The sequence below is a fragment of the Protomyctophum parallelum genome (genome assembly GCF_964188405.1).
Source record: "Protomyctophum parallelum genome assembly, chromosome: 3".
NCBI lineage: Eukaryota > Metazoa > Chordata > Actinopteri > Myctophiformes > Myctophidae > Protomyctophum > Protomyctophum parallelum.
The window spans coordinates 49435885-49454041 of NC_139698.1; the positions used below are offsets into that span (position 1 = coordinate 49435885).

At 41.6% G+C, this 18157-nt stretch overlaps 3 protein-coding genes across 3 annotated transcripts in view; 1 reads left to right on the plus strand and 2 right to left on the minus strand.

Annotated features, from left to right (window-relative positions):
• The window catches only part of tmem145 (transmembrane protein 145), a 44746-nt gene extending 40554 nt beyond the window's left edge, over nucleotides 1-4192 (plus strand). Inside the window, exon 15 of the mRNA XM_083760993.1 lies at nucleotides 3941-4192. Within this exon, the coding sequence (XP_083617119.1) occupies nucleotides 3941-4186 (246 nt within the window). The 3' untranslated portion in view covers nucleotides 4187-4192. The remainder of the gene's footprint in view (nucleotides 1-3940) is intronic.
• Nucleotides 4193-7718: 3526 nt separating this feature from the next.
• Nucleotides 7719-10010, minus strand: mrpl17 (mitochondrial ribosomal protein L17). The gene is made up of 3 exons (XM_083760547.1): nucleotides 9640-10010; nucleotides 8361-8429; nucleotides 7719-8228 (listed from the first exon to the last, which is right to left on the minus strand). The coding sequence occupies exons 1-3, from the start codon at nucleotides 9811-9813 to the stop codon at nucleotides 7974-7976; spliced, it is 498 nt and encodes a 165-aa protein (XP_083616673.1). The 5' UTR covers nucleotides 9814-10010; the 3' UTR covers nucleotides 7719-7973.
• Nucleotides 10011-11337: 1327 nt separating this feature from the next.
• On the minus strand, nucleotides 11338-14144 carry LOC310856444 (trypsin-2-like; the record flags this gene model as incomplete). The annotated part of the gene is made up of 6 exons (XM_083761876.1): nucleotides 14099-14144; nucleotides 13575-13728; nucleotides 12623-12873; nucleotides 11865-12001; nucleotides 11682-11783; nucleotides 11338-11385 (listed from the first exon to the last, which is right to left on the minus strand). The coding sequence occupies exons 1-6, from the start codon at nucleotides 14136-14138 to the stop codon at nucleotides 11338-11340; spliced, it is 732 nt and encodes a 243-aa protein (XP_083618002.1). The 5' UTR covers nucleotides 14139-14144.
• Nucleotides 14145-18157: the final 4013 nt, after the last annotated feature.

The window sequence follows — 18157 nt, forward strand, 5'->3', positions numbered from 1 at the left end:
AGGGTTAGTATGGACGTATGCCGTAAAGCTCGGCCGATGCCAGATTTCTGTGTCCAATTCTGATTTTGGAGAGTCCTAGAAAATCGGTTACAGATGTATTATCCTTATCCGATATTTGTAAAAGAAGAATAAATAAAGGATAGAAACCAAAAACATATTATATTTTATATTAAACCCAATGCTGACCTCAGGTTGTATATAGCTACCTGAGTATGATATGCATTTGATATGCATTTGTCAACATCTTTTTCTGTTGCTTCTGTGTATCAAAATCACACTTTTACCACATAAATAAATGCAATGCAGATTCTGCCAACATGTACTGATGGTACCAGGGTAGGGTCAATGACAAAATTGGGTTGGCAAGATGACCCATTTTAAAATATTATTTTAATGGTTTGTCAAATGTTTATAGTCATGTTGGTTTCATATAATTTAAAAAGACATTTGCACCAGTCTTACAATGACAATTACAGAATGCCACAAATGTGGCAGTATTTGAGGACATGATGCTGAGAAAACCTCTCTTTTTTTAGTGGTGCAACCACTCCTATAAAGAGCTATGTGTGTGTGTCCCTGTGTCCCTGCACGGAAGTAGCACATTGTCACCACCAAGTGTCACTGTTGTGCAGAGTGTCACTGTCACTGCAGCCTAACCAGGGGGGCAGTCAGACAGATATTTTGTGAAGCCACTAAGGAAATCGGGACTTCCTGAAAGTTCATATATGGCCTGTTGTGGCGCTGTCATTGGGCCCAAAAAAACCCATATCTCCATAGAGGTCCATGTATTTGGGCCCAACTTCACCTAGACTGTATTACCTTAAAGGGTAAGACCACTTTTTTGGAGGTTTGGGTTGTTTTCTTACCTTATTATTGTCAAACTAGTCCAGTCCAGGAGTTAATTCGCTCCATTGTGCAGTTTTTTTAGAAAATAACTTTATAAAAATACCAGCCCAATGAGCCCATTGACTTACATTGTAGCCGGGAAACAGCTCTCAAAGTCACTCTTTTAGAACATGAACGAACGCAACAAAAGCTGATTCTGACAGCTTATGACATCAGGAAAACTCATGCGGTTTTATTTTTAATAAGAAATGTCAACGTTGTCTTGTTTTGACTAATTTGTGTAGAAAGAAGATCTGGTAGGTATGCTTACGCCAACCGAATCACTTCTGTTTTCACGTGACGCGGTACTACGATCCGATTGGTCCAACTCTAACTGCAACAATCTGGAACAGCGCACTTCATCCTCCGTTCTAAAAGTATCGTAAGCCTACAAACGTATGACTGCTTGCCGTGGGTGTCTGTGTCGGGGGTACTGCTCGACTGCAGATGGATTGGGTGCTCTCAGCGTACAACACAGGCAGCCAGCGTGCTTCCTTGTTTACAAATGAAACCGGAAACGGAAGACCGCATTGCAGCTTCAGTGTCTCCCAAACAAAATAGTACCTTTATAAATATACGTTAAAACACGAAAATAAAACCGCATGAGTTTTCCTGATGTCATAAACTGTCAGAATCAGCTTTTGTTGCGTTCGTTCATGTGCTAAAAGAGTGACTTTGAGAGCTGTTTCCTGGCTACAATGTAAGTCAATGGGCTCATTGGGCTGGTATTTTTATAAAGTTATTTTCTATAAAACTGCACAATGGAGCGAAATAACTCCTGGACTGGACTAGTTTGACCATAATAAGGTAAGAAAACAACCCAAACCTCCAAAAAAGTGGTCTTACCCTTTAATAAACATGGTCATGAATAATTTCTGCTTCCAGTCACTAGTTTAAAGTCTCATTTATCATGTCATAATATTATTTTTGGAAAATTATGGTCCCATTTATAAAAAAAAATGACCATAAAGTCGCGGAGTGGCTACCGTTACAGTCTATGATCGGGAGCCACCCCCGTTCGAGTCAAAATAAAAGCCAACAAAGAAGAAGGGGGGAAGTCCCGCCTCGTTGTCTGGGCCAGCCAATGGCCAGCTGGGCCCAAACGGATCTACAAAGATGGCGACTTACAGTTCAAGGACTGACAGGATTCATTTTACGTCCATATCAGACCCGGAGAACGCTTTGTCCATATCTTTTACAGTCTATGAGCCTAACACATACAGACAGAGGCCAGGGAGGAGAGCTTGTACAGTACAGTACAGTACAGTACAGTACAGTACAGTACAGTACAGTACAGTACAGTACAGTACAGTACAGTACAGTACAGTACAGTACAGTACAGTACAGTACCACTCACTTCAGATGGTTATGATTTTTTATAATTTCTTACATGAGAAATTTTAAATTGATTTTTTGACAAATTATGTCAAAATAAATAACATTTTGCAATATATGATATGGTTTATTCCACATTTCATTATTCCACAGTTTTCCTGTATATTATCATATTCTCATTAAAAATACTGGTCACATCAATATTGACACACTTACTTACTTACTTAATCCCCTTAATTCGCTGTGGAACATCAGGCTGTGCATGTGACTATCTGGGGAGGGGAGTGAGTACTAAAATAGGTGACCACGAATCCTATCATTACACATCCCTCAAAAGCCAAAAGATCAGCATAGAATACAGTCCCCTCAGACAAATGGCCCTGATTCTCAACATACTAGTATTAGACCCTCACTACTAATTATTAGCACATTGACATAATTTCGTGACAATTCCAACCCAGCCAAATCATCAATCAACAAAAAATGTAATTATGAAACTCATTTGATCTAAACAACACAAACCCATATTTGACCACAGTGACTAATACATTGAGAGAAATCTGAAACAACGTACAGACACAGAGTGCAGAGCTTGAACATGGAGAAAAAACCTGGCTGCCCAGGGAGGACAGGCTGTGCTCTTACTGCAGTCAAGGAGTGGTGGAGACAGCTTCACTTCTTTCATGTAGATTGTAGATACAAGAAAAGAAGAGAGTGTAGTACCCAGGCAATCCCCTACTTGTTGGGTGAGAAAGGCCAATGTTCAAGGTCAATAAAAAAATGATCAACTCTTGTTAAAAAGGTCTCAAATACTAATACTATACTCGGTAAAGCGTTAACTATTGTATGCGGGATCAACCAAGCGTGGGTGAGATAGTGGAGTCTCTGAGAGGCTCTGAGAGGCTGTTATCTGATTGTATTAAACCCGCAGAAAGCTTGTCTGTTGGAGACCAGAGACATGATCCTCCATGGTCATTAGCCACTTCATTGCACAAAGGTATCGCACATTGAAAATTGCAGATGTACAATCTCACAATGCGTCACGGATGTAACGCTTGTAGATTGGCTATATTTGGCTAAGAATTTTTTTTTAAGACATTTGGGCGTTTCTGCCATGGCCCTGTCACAGACCCTGTCACCATTGTAACATGTTACCAGGCCAGCCACAGTGCTGTGAGAGGCCTGATGTGACAGGTCTTATCACAGCCCTGTCACAGGGATGTCACAGCCCTCTGTCATGAAACTCATCATCTGTATCATGTCAGTATCATGACATGGTCAGTGTCATGTCAGTATTATACATACATACAAAATGTTAGGGGACATTTGATGAGCGAGACATCATAGGGCAGTGGTCTAGTAGTGTTTTGTTTCTGCACACAGAGGTTCCTTGTTCAGAGTCCCAGGCTCTCTCTCTGTAATCTGAAAACTTACATGACTACAGAGATATTGTGTAGCAAGTTTAATTATTTGTTTAATGTTTCACAGTTACACCAATTAACATTTGTGTCATAATTTCTCCAAATATTTGATCAATATTTCATTTGTAGACTTTCATTTTGTAGAGGATCTTACTATAGGCCTATAGATTGGAATCCAAAAGGTAAAACAATGTATCACACAGGGTTGCGTGATCTAATCTCTAATGCATATAAAACTGGGGGTCCTTGAGAATTGCTGGTGTACGAAAGCTCAGCTATAAACCCTGCCCCTTCCCCAGGACCCGGTGAAGACAGTGGAGGAGACTGTCCCTCGCAAGGTGCAGGACGTCCCGAGGAACAGCGAGCAGAAGATCATCACCACCGCCGCTGAAGACCTGACGGCCACGGCCCTTCCGCTGCCCCCGCCCCCCATACCTCCCCGCCTGTCCACGCACTCCCCGCTGGCCCCACCCCGACTCCCCTCCTTTACCGAATACTTCAGCATGCAGAGCGGAGGAGGAGCAGGGATGGGGACAAAGGCGTGAGACAGAGAGAAAGGACAATGGGGACAAAGGCGTGAGACAGAGAGAAAGGACAGAGGGACAGACAGACAGACAGACACGAAGGTGAGGTCGGGCTGAGGGTAATGCATTGAATACGAATATAAAGCAATGCGCGAGCAAGATGAAAGGCACACGGCGGAAAGTCATAAAGGGGAAAGAAATGTAAAGGTGAGATAAAGAAGAGAACAGTCATTGGAAGCGTGTGCGTAAAATGGAATCCTTTTAAAATGTTCCATTTTCATGGATGGAGAAACAGCAAATAGGAGTGGAATAGAGGAGGAGTTGGGGGGGTACTGTCAGATAGGGAGTGCTGAGCTTGTAAAAGAATAAAGAAGCAATAAATATTTGATGTTGACCAGTAAGCTGCACACGGGGGAAAGAGATGACAACGTGGATGTAGTCGAGAGCAAATAGCTGTTCGCAAATGGGTGGTGGGGTGGGGTGGAGGGGTCTTGAACAGAACTGGGTGGTGGGGTGGAGAGGGGTCTTGAACAGAACTGGGTGGTGGGGTGGGGTGGAGGGGTCTTGAACAGAACTGGGTGGTGGGGTGGGGTGGAGGGGTCTTGAACAGAACTGGGTGGTGGGGTGGGGGGGTCTTGAACAGAACTGGGTGGTGGGGTGGAGAGGGGTCTTGAACAGAACTGGGTGGTGGGGTGGGGTGGAGGGGTCTTGAACAGAACTGGGTGGTGGGCTCCCACTTTATATATCGTTTTAAGGTTTTTAAGGGATTCGTTTTTTCTTCCTTTTTTCCCCCACATCATTGAATTTGAATTGGTGATGTGACCATCAGAATTATCATTATCATGCCATAACAAATGCCGTTTTTAATTATTATTTTTTTATGTTTGACACATTTTTTATAAAAGCATAGATATTTACACTCTATATAGTTTGTTTATTTAATTTATTCCCTTATACAGTATGCCTCCATTGCACATGGTTATATTGGATTGATATGCTGATGTATAAATGTACAATGTCACGTTTCTTGTGGACACCTGTACTTGTAAAACAAGCATGTTTGTATCGTACTTTCCATCCCTGAATCTGAGATTACTCCATGTGACCAGACGTGCTTATTGTGTGTATTCAAATCTATACTTTTTTACATGCATACAATAGGCTATAATATATATTTTTTGAATGGGTCAATTCTGTTTCTGACGGAAGGGCCCCCTCACATTGTTCATAACACTGTTATGAACTGTCACCCTTGAGGGTCTTTTCGACCACAAGAACTAAGCGAACTGTGCCGTGCTGTTCTGCTGTGTAATGTATTTCATGAGTTCTGGATTACTGGGTGGGTTACTTATTTTGGCCCTGCTCGGGAGGTTGTACTTAACCTGAGTTCTGGGATCCCAGAACTCCAGACTTGTAGACCTCGAAAGATTGCAGTTCTACAAGTCCTGTGACCTTGTAGATTCTTTTGGCCTTTTCATTTGGTATCTTTTTTTTGTATTTTTTTATTTGATTCCTCCCCATTGAAGGGTGGTTCTGGTTATATTGGAAACATAAACAAACAAAAAACATCACAGTACTTGACAAGTTCTGGAATATTTCAGATTCTGGGTTATCCTTCGTAGTCGAAAAGATCCAATAGTTTTAGTTTGCTATTCACTGGAGTGCTTGCTTAAAATGTTTTATTTCTCTGTGTGTACAGACGCTGGTGAATGTACTAATGCCCTAGAGCACAAGGACAGGGGTGACACAGGTACAGCACGACGTACCCTAGTCTTGTTTATTAATGTTTTCTCTCCATGAGACATTCACAATTCCAGAGCAATAGGCTGGTTCCATTGTTTGTTTACCACAAAGTAATTCCAATGTCATTCATCCACACAATACTCGTGGGCTGTTCACATTTGATTGTGTGAAAACGTCCCTTGCAAAGACAAAAAAAGAATTATAGGTGAACTGTGAAAATAACACTACTGTACATTCTGTTTGTCCTGCATGGAGCACTTTAATGTTCCTCGTCTTTGTCTGTTTATTCGTGATGATGTCACTTTATGGTCTTCTTTCATTCCGCAGTCACACCACCATCCTGTGATATTCCAACTGCATACACACACACACGCACGCATGCATGCACGCGCGCGTAAACACACACACACACACACACACACACACACACACACACACACACACACACACACACACACACACACACACACACACACACACACCTGTAAATAAATTAGACGCTCTGAAAATGCCATTCATTGTCAACAGGCTTTTTAGAGAATGGTTAAACAGTACTATACACATTTAGCATACAGTAACTCACCGTTTTTACAGTTAAGTTGGTAAGAGCAAGGTAAGGAGAGCCAGTGATAAAACCACATTTATTGCAATACTAGAAGAAATATTAATTTTGTATCTTGTGTGGTTCACTCTGTCTTTTTTTTATGAAACAAAAACAAAAGTGGTTGTTGACTAATTGCCTTCGTTTTTTATCAATGGCTCACCTTGCTATCTGGAGTACATTAGGATCTTAGGACTGTGGTGTGGTATTTGTGATAATATAATAAGAGGTGTTAACTTAGTCTGTGAAACAGAATACCTGAATTAGAGCACTTGTTGTCTGGTTGTTAATGTGTCTCTGATTCATATTCTACTGATGCCTATATGGTTAAGGTTGCCATGACTTATTTAACAGACTTTTGGGAGTTTGCCAGACTAACTTGACAGGCTATCATTGCTTTTAATAATTGTATACAGTACATTGACTTTTTGAGTACAGGACAAACACGCACGCACATACTGTACAGACAGAAGACGAGAAGTGGCGATAAAAATGAGATTGTGTATGCATGACAGAAAACAGCACAGCTTTTAGGCTACTCAGAGAAATCTGTTTTAAGAGCACATCATATACTGTAACCACTGTTCAAATGCATTTTAAATGTGTCAAAAGATTATATATATGCTGTACATATACACTTTTTGCCAAAATAATAAAGATGTTTTATTATGAGGCCTTGTCCCAAGTGTCATTTGTGATTACCGTATGCATGAGTATGTGGGGCACTCGCCTAAAGCCATTAATCAAACTGTAAATCATATTTTGAATGCAGTCTCTTTACAGGAGTACATTAAAGTAGAGCACCAAGGGGAAAGATGTGAGGTTGGTAATACTCAATAAGCCTAGCCCAATTATTATACACTCAGAGCCACTATATCACTGCAGTCTTCGGCAGAAGAGTGATCATAAAACTGTCCTTGCCTTAGCCTTACATTATTTGCGGCGTTACCTTTGCAGATGGACTCTTAGCATATTCTCTTCCACACTGTCATCATACATTTGATCTAGCTATAACTTACCGTATGTACTGGTGCTGTCTGAGGCAAGACTTCTCAACAGAACCAAACTAGTTTAAAAAATCATTTACCACAGTTGCCATTGTAAAATTGTCACATTAATGTATACACATCAACATTCTAAGTCTAAGAGACAGGAGTATTTCTGGCTATGACAAGAGCTTCTGAAATCCTCATGAGATGTCAACTTTTTATTATTATTTTCCATGTAGAAAATTCAACAAACAAGACATACACAGAAAAGAAAAAGGAAAACAAACAAACATTGAAATTGTGTCATTGTGTTAAGATCACAAGGATTGTCAAGCCTGAAGAAGGTCCGGAGGGACCAAAACGTTGCATTATTAAAAAGAAAATACTCATGTACCAAGCAAATACAGTGTGCGGGTGTATTCTATTCCTTTCATTGAAATCCTCTAATCAACACATGACACCAGTGACGCAGATGTTAGGCGCTGTCTGTCAACTGTTGTGCCCTCTCATCTCTGTAGGCTTTGAGCAGCTGGTTGATCAGCGACAGTTCATTGACCTTTCTGACAGGGTAGAGTGGTGGGAAGGGGTTTCCTTTATATTCAAGCACGGCCATCTTAGCTTTGTCCAGGTTCTCCCTTCTGGGAAGCTGTGCGAATCTGGTGAAACCATCTGTCATGGTCTCAAACCTGGGTACAAGGACCTTGAAGAGTTTAGGGACGAGGTCCTTCTCCTGGACAGACGTTGGAAAGGGGAAACACTTTCAATTAGAGAACCGTTCTATGTTGTTGACCAAATTCAAGTCAACACTAGTGGGGCAAATCTATTGCTTTCAGGAAGTTACAAACAAATGCCTTGCACATACCGTGAGCCAGAAGCTTGCCATTTTCATCGCCTTCTCATCCGTGTCTCCTTTTTTGGCATACTCTATCAACTAGGAACAGAAATACATGTGTTCAGATTAGAATGATGGTGTGTAACATGTAAAATACAAGAACTGCCCCTAGCCTAAATCTGTGTTTTAATAATTTAATCCTGTCTGTGGCTGATTCTGTCAGAAGTCCCCCCCCCCTCTATTTGTCTATACTGTACACACGTTTTCCTTTTATGCTAACCGTGTATTTGATGATTTCCCTTTTTTGCATAGAAGTCTTTAAATGTTTTGATGAATTGAAAATGGACTGATGTAAACAAGTCTTAGTGTTTTTTCTGGTTTTATCCCCTTAAGATTTTGTATTGACTTGTACTTTCCTTGAACTGTACCAATTCTGTAAACTATTCAAATCAATAAATTCAATCAATCAATCAAAGTTCCCATTGGCCATGCGTAGATGGCGGTAGTGACGGGGCGCATCCGGTGAAAGCCGGAATTACGCTCAACGTAAACACTAAACAGGAAGTAAACGAAGGGAGGGGGGATGGCGTTGGGCCACAAACGGGATTAAAACACTTCTTTGTTGAAAACTAATATTGCACAAGCACCCCGCGGGCCTCTCTAACATTTGGCGCATCAGGGTAAGCACCTTGTATTTTGTACATGTTCAGAGCTCAGCTGGTGTCCGTGCTCCCCCACAGGGAAATGAACACTTGAGTCTGTCAATCGACAAAATACATATAAGAGAGTCTAAATCTGAGTGTGTGAGAGACAGAGATAGATAGATACTTGGAACACGTGTAACGCCAGGGCTCCACTGGGCGCGTCTGCGTCGCGTCTCCGTCAGTGTCGGGAATGTGCCCTTTTAATCAATGGAGGGTGGCTCCACTGCCCGCGTTGCGTCGCGTCTCCGTCACCATAAAATTGAACCGGTTCGTTTTTTGACGCACGCACGCGTGACGCAACGCGCCCAGTGGAGCCCTGGCGTAACGTTTGTTGCATTAATATTAGCCCCGAACCGATACGTTCCCTCAGTGAGCGTAGGAGCTACAGAAGGCTCCTACGCTCATGCTGTAGCCCCGAGAGCCAGAGTACAGGGACTACTGAGGGAAAGGGTTCAAGGCTCAAGCCAAGGTTGTATTTTGTTACATCTTGTATACAGGTACATAAGAGTAAAAGTAACACGTATCGGAGCTACATTAACATCAGTATTCAGAAGCCTATGTTTTGGTCATTGCTAACTAGCAGCGTTAGCTAACTATCAGGTCACCTTTTCGGCATAGAACTGAACTTCGTCTGCCCGAGCATAGGTCGTCTCTATCCTCTCGTGGCGGACCAGTCCGGTCAGAAGGTTCCGAAGCATGTTGATCCTGGATTCAGGGCCCAGACCCATCGTCCTGTGCACCCGTCCATGCGATATCAACAACTGCAGTGCCAGCCGCATCTTTCCCGATAGATTATGCTATCCGTTTCAAATGAGCAACGTCGTCGTTATTTGGTTTTGTACACCAAGTCGGGTTGCCGCAGGAAAATGTTGTCTAAACTCTAAATTAAGTAAATACAACACAAATACCAATCAAATCTATGTGCCGCTTTGCTTGCTTACTTTGACTTTGGTACGTCGCCAGGTATGTCCGACTTGGAAATGGAAGTTGTGAACAGAGGTTCCTACCAGACAGTGTTGCCAGATTTTGCAAGAGAAACGAGCGGCCATGGTAAGCGACTATGCTGCATGAGCGCACACACGCACGCGCGCGCACACACACACACACACACACACACACACACACACACACACACACACACACACACACACACACACACACACACACACACACACACACACACACACACACACACACACACACACACACACACACACACACACACACACACACACACACACACACACACACACACACACACACACACACACACACATTTTTGGGTTTGTGTCATCTGTGGGAAGTATGTGTATTGGTCTCTATAGTGGGCAGGTGGTTAGGAAGTGTAGCTCTATTTCCACCACATTGTATACAGTTTTCCTAGTTTTTCTTACTAGTATTATTATCTAAAAATATGTACTATTCAGTATAATTTCTACATAAATTCAAAGGACCTTTATTGACATGAGAAAACATGTTTACTTTGCCAAAGCAAGTGTCATAATATAAACAGTTAAATATTAGGAAAATATATACAGTTGGAGGGGCTACAGCATTGTGTAAACACTAACAGAGCTATGTCACATATGGTATCACTATCATGTCAGTATCGTGTCGGACCTGTCGTTTTGATGTTTACTTGGCTGGTATCTTAGTAGTTTCTTATTTCTCTATTTGCACTTGCACTATGAATTTATGATTATTTACCCTGTAGTTCATGTCTACTCTGATTTCACACTGTAAATTCACTCTGGATAAGTGTCTAATGCCTAAATTGTAAATTAATAAAGACAATGCATGCCTTCTCATAGGCTTCTCATGAAAAAAGAAAACCCAAGAACATTTTGTACCATGGAAGAGGAATGTTTGGGCATGCCAATAAAGTCAAGACAGGTGAGGCCAAAACTATAGGCCTACTTGAACAAATGAATTAATGTATATTTGTTCATTACATTTCATCACATGCACTCTGTAAAATAGAGAAGAATTTACTAAGAATTAAGACGATGTAATGCATTATGGAGTGACAATATTGTCTGTGTATTTTTTGGTATGAAATATATTGTTTTTCTTTTAATGTAATTCACCAGTAACAACAACATATTATTTGGAATAAGAATGGCTTACAAAAGAATGGATGTCTCTGGGAAATAATTGCTTCTATCAAGGAATACTATCATTCATAAAATATAAATGTATAAACAACACAACAGTGGTCTTTAAAGAAGAACTGCTATTTTATTGTTATTAATGTTGACGTAGACAGCGATTCAAATACATCTGGGCTCTGCTGAAGGAGATAGTTAATAGCTGGCCATTGTGGTCTGCAGCCAGTCAGTGAAAATGCAGGTCTGATCCAGGGAAAAACATGCAAAGAAAAAAAACATTTAATTTAATTTTATTTCACTCTGTCAGAAATAAGAATTAAGGCTGATTTATACTCTGTTGTATGTCGGTGTTGCAGAACTATGTACATATGCTCACACGACAATGTTGAACTTGTGACCGTGTCAACACCGTCATCAGACAAAGCATACATCGGGCTTATTATGGAACATCTCTCATATAAAACGATTGATGTCATGGAAGAAATCAGTGGTTTGTTTTCTATGGAAGCATAAAGCTGACAAAATTAAAATGAAATCACCTTAGCGTAGACACCAGGGTGGTTCCTCTCAGCACATCCAAATCCCCAGGACACAACACCCTGCAGCTCACCGTTACACACGACAGGGCCACCAGAGTCACCCTGAGAGAGAGAGACACCAATTTCAACATCAATGCTATTCAATCAGAAATGTGTGCCTGATGGAACCACGATGGCACATACCTGGCAAGAGTCCTTGCCTCCCTCCAGGTATCCAGCACAGAACATGGCTTCAGTGATCATGCCAGGGTAGGAGTTGTCACAGTCCTCATGGGACAGGATTGGAACATCCACACACTGCAATCTATTGCTATCAGCATCTGAGAACAGACAAGAGACCAGCAGAAATATAGGAGAACGAGAGGAGAGAAAGCAGACAAATTTAATATTAAAGTCATCATCAAACAATGGAACTTTGTATTGCATTAGGAGGCATTTTTGAAGAGTACATACTTTTACACATCCAAACAAAAACATGGAACCGTTTAAATTACAGACAAGTTAGATCTTTAACTGTCTAAATCAGTGGTTCCCAAACTGTGGTACGTGCACCCCTTGTGGTGCGCGAACAACGAACAGGGGGGTGTATGACACGAAAAGGGTAATGTTGGTATTTTAGCACAAATGGCAAAATCTGGTAAAACACAGTTGTAAGGAGATGAATAGAGCAGCTGCAGGAGTAGACAACAGTTAGGTGTCACTTTATTTGCCATAATCATATTAATAAATGTATCACTTTTGGCCAAATAAAACAAGACTGAGCGTTGGGGGTGCATTAGCTAGGTCAGGAAGTAACAGGTGGTGCATGGCCAAAAAGGTTTGGGGACCGCTGGTCTAAATGATAACCACATATAATATAATAAGTAGTAGTAGTAGTAATAATATATGAATAATATTGAATTTCAAGTGTAGTCCTTCATTTTCTGCTACATGCCACCTACCATTGTCCATAGTCACACCCCATCCAGAGACTTTGCACATGGTGCCAGCGGGGGCACAGGAAGTAGGCAGAGCCACAGGCTGCACATACTGGTTGAGGATGGCGGGCTTGCTCAACTTGATCAGCATGATGTCTCTATTGACGATCCAGGACTCGTAGTTGGGGTGAGGGATAATATGGGTAGCAGAGATGGTCTGCTCATTGCCATCCATAAACCAGCGGTTGTGATCACCAAGAACAATGTCCATTTTGCTGGAAGAGTTTAAAAAAAAAAGTTCCGCAGGCAGTGAGCTATAAATCATGATCCATGGCATGCTCAAAACAGAAATATAACAAAAGCTCTTTTAATAGCGACAAGAGTCAGAGCCTTGCTATTGCTATTCAAAGTGCAGAAGGTTATGTGAACTTGGAGGGAAGTCTATTTGTTAGAGTTGCACAGGTTCAGAGTGTCTGATAAATTAGAACGTACGTCTGTCACAAAAATGCACATAACTTTGCGATTAACAACACTTTGGGAAAAGTATTTATCATTGATTAACTGGTCATAGGCATCAGGAAGTTATATAAATAAACTGCCACCTTGGCAGAGGTCTGTGCTCTACATGGAACACACTTGCTTCCAAATGTAGTTTCTGCTTGCCTCAACCTGTGACCTGAGGTCCAGAGAGGTTCACTCCCAAGTTGTCCCAACAAGGAGTTATTATTCACAGTCCATGCTGTAAAAGTGTAGTGATATACCGTACAAGCCATAGCTGACAATGCAGAATGACTGAGGTCATGCCAGACCTGTAGATATATGATTCCTCTACCATAGGCCTATAGCAGAAGACAATAGCCACCCCAAAAAAGATATTGTAAAGAAAATGGTGGGGTGAATTATGAGAGCATGCAGTAGCAGTAATGACATCATTTCTGTCACCTACGTCTGCACTTAAACACTGACCACCACTTACGGCTTGTAGCAGTGAGCGGCAGACACAACCCAGTTCTCGTTGACCAGGGAGCCACCACAGAAGTGGTAGCCAGAGTTCAGAGACACCTGATGGGGCTGGGAATGAAGCTCGCACTCATACCCGCCTACGATCTTGTCATCGTCGTCCGTTGCAACTGAAAACATGTGTTCTTGTGTTATCCATCTGTAGTATCTGATAGCACCCATAGTCATCAATCGCACCTCGGGAAAGGTACATTCTAATACTAGTAACATTAATTAATCACGTAGGCTAGTGATATTGTGAACGTGGAATGCCTTAGTAGGACCATAGACAAACTCTAGGGACCTATGTCAAATAAAACAATGCCACTAAAATACAAGTATAATATGTATAGGCCATTATATGAGCCTACAAATTTGTATTGTGCCAAAAGCCCTCTCATGATAGCAGCATCGATACGGAACAATGGCAGAATAGTTCTCTTTGGCTGGTGCACTGATTAGGCTCTGAAAGGCATTCAGTTGTACAGGATTTGTACTTACAGGCAGCTCCAAGGAGCAGACAAATGACCAGAAACCTCATGGTGGCTGAATGGGATGGACAGATTTCTTTCTGAATATGTTATGGAACGTTTTATCCCCCTCATAACTGTATAGACACTCCCCTGATTTTGTTGACCAATCCTAATCCTATACACTCATTACAAGTTATGCCAATGAGCGTGCGTGGGTGGCGCAGTGTCAAAAGTAGCTGCCCACCAATGTGGTGTGACAGGGTTTGAGGATTCTAACTCGAATCCACCGCAGTGCATCTGTCTTTGTCGAGCGTCTACTCTATACAAACACAATTGGCACGACGTGTTTGGGGAAGGGAAGCCAGACAGTTATATTTGTCACTGCACACTGGGGCTGGGGCGTCAGCGGGGTATGTTGGGCGGGAGGAGTAGGACGAAGGCTCTAGTCTACATGCTCCCTGTGGGTGGGGGCTCTTCACTGGCAGGTGAGCCAGTAGGGTACAGCAGTGACAAAAAAAACAGAAATGTGTGTGGGGACTGGGGTGGAATCTATAGGCTATTGGGATACGACTAAACAGGGGGGTAAGCTAAAAATAATAATACAAATAAATAAATAAATGTTGAGACAGATCATATTTATAGCTAATTCCAAGAAATGCTTATCAAACAGGCCTAATGGCCCCCAGCTTCAGGCTGTCACTGTGCAGACGCAAGTATGTTTGCTCGATCTGATCCAACTTAATTATAGCATATTACACCATGTTTGGTACACGTTATCTACATCCTGACCTTGACACGCGGCCTCCGACCGTGATGCCAGATGGTGGCTCTCTCACCGACTCCCTGGAAAGCACACTGGAAAAACCAAGGCACGTGGACTTTTTACACAGAACATCCAGCTCAAAGAAAGAGCGTGACCCATTTTTATGGGCCGCAAGTAAATATCAATTTATTTTTAGCATTACTATACTATATATATATGAATATATATATATGCTAATAAATTAGTTTGATGCAGTAAGTTGTCCGTCTCTGTTCCCTGGAGTGTGCAGTCCCTTCCTTGGAAGGTTTTTCTCTTTTTTGATGTCTATGCCTGCTAACTAGACTTGCACCTCCTACGGGTCTTTTTGGATGTGCAGGAGTCCCTTTTTTGTCATATATATATATATATATATATATATATATAATATGTGTGTGTGTTTGTGTGTGTGTGTGTGTGTGTGTGTGTGTATGGTGAAGCTCAGGTGTCACAAGGCAACATGTGAGCTTGTAGATCAGCTCACCCATTCTTGAGATAAGGGACAAAACTTTTTTCAAACTGGATTTTTTTTTTTTTTAAGATACATTCAAATCAAATGGATGTATTTGTAGACACAGGTCTCAACTACCAATATTGAGAAGGAACAGGTTTTTCGCATAACATTTCTTTCTAAAATGGGACATTTATGCACTTAATACCCGATTCATGTCAACTCCGTCAGACACACTAAAATACCTTTTAATTGAATTTGATAATTTCAACAATAATATAAAGTCCTCAGTTCTCTTATAATGGCTTTCAGTAATCAAGTTAAGTAATACAATTATTTTAATATTGTTTTTTTCCAATATCACACTATTATGAAATATCCAATTTCTCAAATCCGTCATTTCAACCTCTATTTTCAATATTATAACATGAAAACCATGTAAAAAAAAAAAAAAATCATCATTACGTATCATTTCAGTTGGTGTTTCAATACATATGCACAAAATATTTAACATCACATTTTCTATTTCTTTGGAAATTAACAAAAACATCACGGGACGAACATCTGACGGAGTTGACGAACATCTGACGGAGTTGACAAGTTTAACTGATTTAGGTTCTAGATCACCTAGGATCTTGATTCTGGTGACTAATCCCACATTTTCAAGGATGAGGAATACAGTGGTACTATTTATATTGGCCCTGTGACCATGGCAGCCATTTTCAAAATGGCAGCCACCTGCTGTTATCTTACAATAACTCAAGTTGTACACCACCTAGGATCTTGATTCTGATGACTAATCCTACATTTTCAATGAGGAGGAATACAGTTTTATCTATTTAGATTTATCCCGTGACAATGGCAGCCATTTAAAAAAATGGTGGACCTGCTATTATTTTACCAATTTAGTCAGGGAATAGGCCTATTATCAGAATAATGTCAAATCTGTGAATACATTTCTTACCAAGAATTTTTTCACCAATGTGTTTGTAAAGGTGTCTACTAACATATCCCACATTGGTTTCTATTGAACCACCCTAGAGGCATTTTTGACAGCTGCTGAAAGTTGGGTACCATACCAAGTGGCTATGGCAAAACTAGGGAGTCTATGGCCAAACTAGGGGTCAAACCCCTTGGGCTAAATTCGGCCATATATCCACTTGCCCAAATGTGCTGACCTCATTTTGTGATGATGGCTATGGCCGTTTTCAGCCCAAGGAGTGTTCTTCGTGCATAGCTAATGCTTGGAATGCATTCAGAATCATGAAAACTCCCTAGTTTGACATGTCACATGCTACTTAAAGCATAATGAACATTTTGCCTTATATAGGTTGTTGATGGTACCCCAACTTTCAGCAGCTGTCAAAAGGTCCCCTAGGGTGGTTGAATATAAAGCAATGTGGGATATGTTAGTAGACACCCTTCCAAACACATTGGTGAAGAAAATTCTTGATAAGGAATTTATTACCAGATTGTATTAATATCCCCTGACTAAATAACTCATCTTCTAGACCACCTAGACCCGACTTCACAAACAGAGACCCGATTGACACCTAAACAACAAGTTTGGACAGCCCCACCAATTAGTGTTACGGAAAATAGCAAGTGTCTACCCTAGGCCCAGAGGGAGACACAGAACTTAGATGCGGCTCACATGTTGCACGACTCCTCAACAAGCTGCCACCAGGGATGAGAGCTGAATTCTGCCGCACAATGCTCTGCGGCCCAGGAGCAACCAACACCCTGTTGGAGTTCTCTGAGTGGTTGAAGCATGAGTCCTAGCCATATAGCCTGTGCAAAGGCAAACACCTTGAAGACCTGCTTGAGGTGAACAGTGAGCAGTGAACAGTGAGCGAAAGACTGAAGACAGAAGATCTGCCTTCAGGACTATCAGGCAGGATGTGCAGACACTGAAGGCATCAGTGTCGTTCTGTGTCCCCAGCATGTCAACCAAAGCAATGTTACCAAATCAAAGGAGCCTTCACCTCAAGTCACCTGGGGCTGGGTGAGCAATCGTATCCTGTATCTAGCCTCACAACTAAATACAGACACTTGGCCAGACTGCCGTTTGAAAGGGTCAAACCCTTCATCCTGATTGGGGAAGACCACCCCACCTAATCACACCAACCAAACAAGTGAGGTTGGGGCCTCCAGGTGGGCCAGTAGCCATCTGCACAAGACTGGGCTGGACCCTGCAGGAAAGCAATCTCCAGCCAAGACAATGTAAGTTGACTATAACAGAGCCCCAGAACACAGAGCTCATGAGAAGGATGGAGAAACACTGGCAGGAGGCCACCAAGATACAACGCCACACTGCAGTGGCCAGTGAAGTCAAACTGTGTGTCTGTACCTGAAAGAGACAAGTCAAAGGCCAGAAAGCCCACCTCCTTTTAATGTCCTGTCAGTAGCAACTCAACCTGCACCTGAAATAAGCCCTGACCCCTCCCAGAGAAAGTTCATCCTTGAAAATGTAATGATTAGTCGCCAGAATCAAGATCCTTGGTGGTCTAAAACTTGAGTTATTGGTAAAATAACAGCAGGTTGGTGGTCACTTTGAAAAACAATGGCTGCCATGGTCACAGGACAAATCTAAATAGTACCACTGTATTCCTCATCTTTTAAAATGTATTATTAGTCGGCAGAATCAAGATCCTATGTGGTCTAAAACTTGAGTTATTGTAAAATAACAGCAGGTGGCGGCCATTTTGAAAAACAATGGCTGCCATGGTCACAGGACAAATCTAAATAGTACCAATGTATCCCTCATCCTTGAAAATGTAGTCTTAGTCACCAGAATCAAGATCCTAGGTGGTGTAGAACTTGAGTTATTGTAAAAT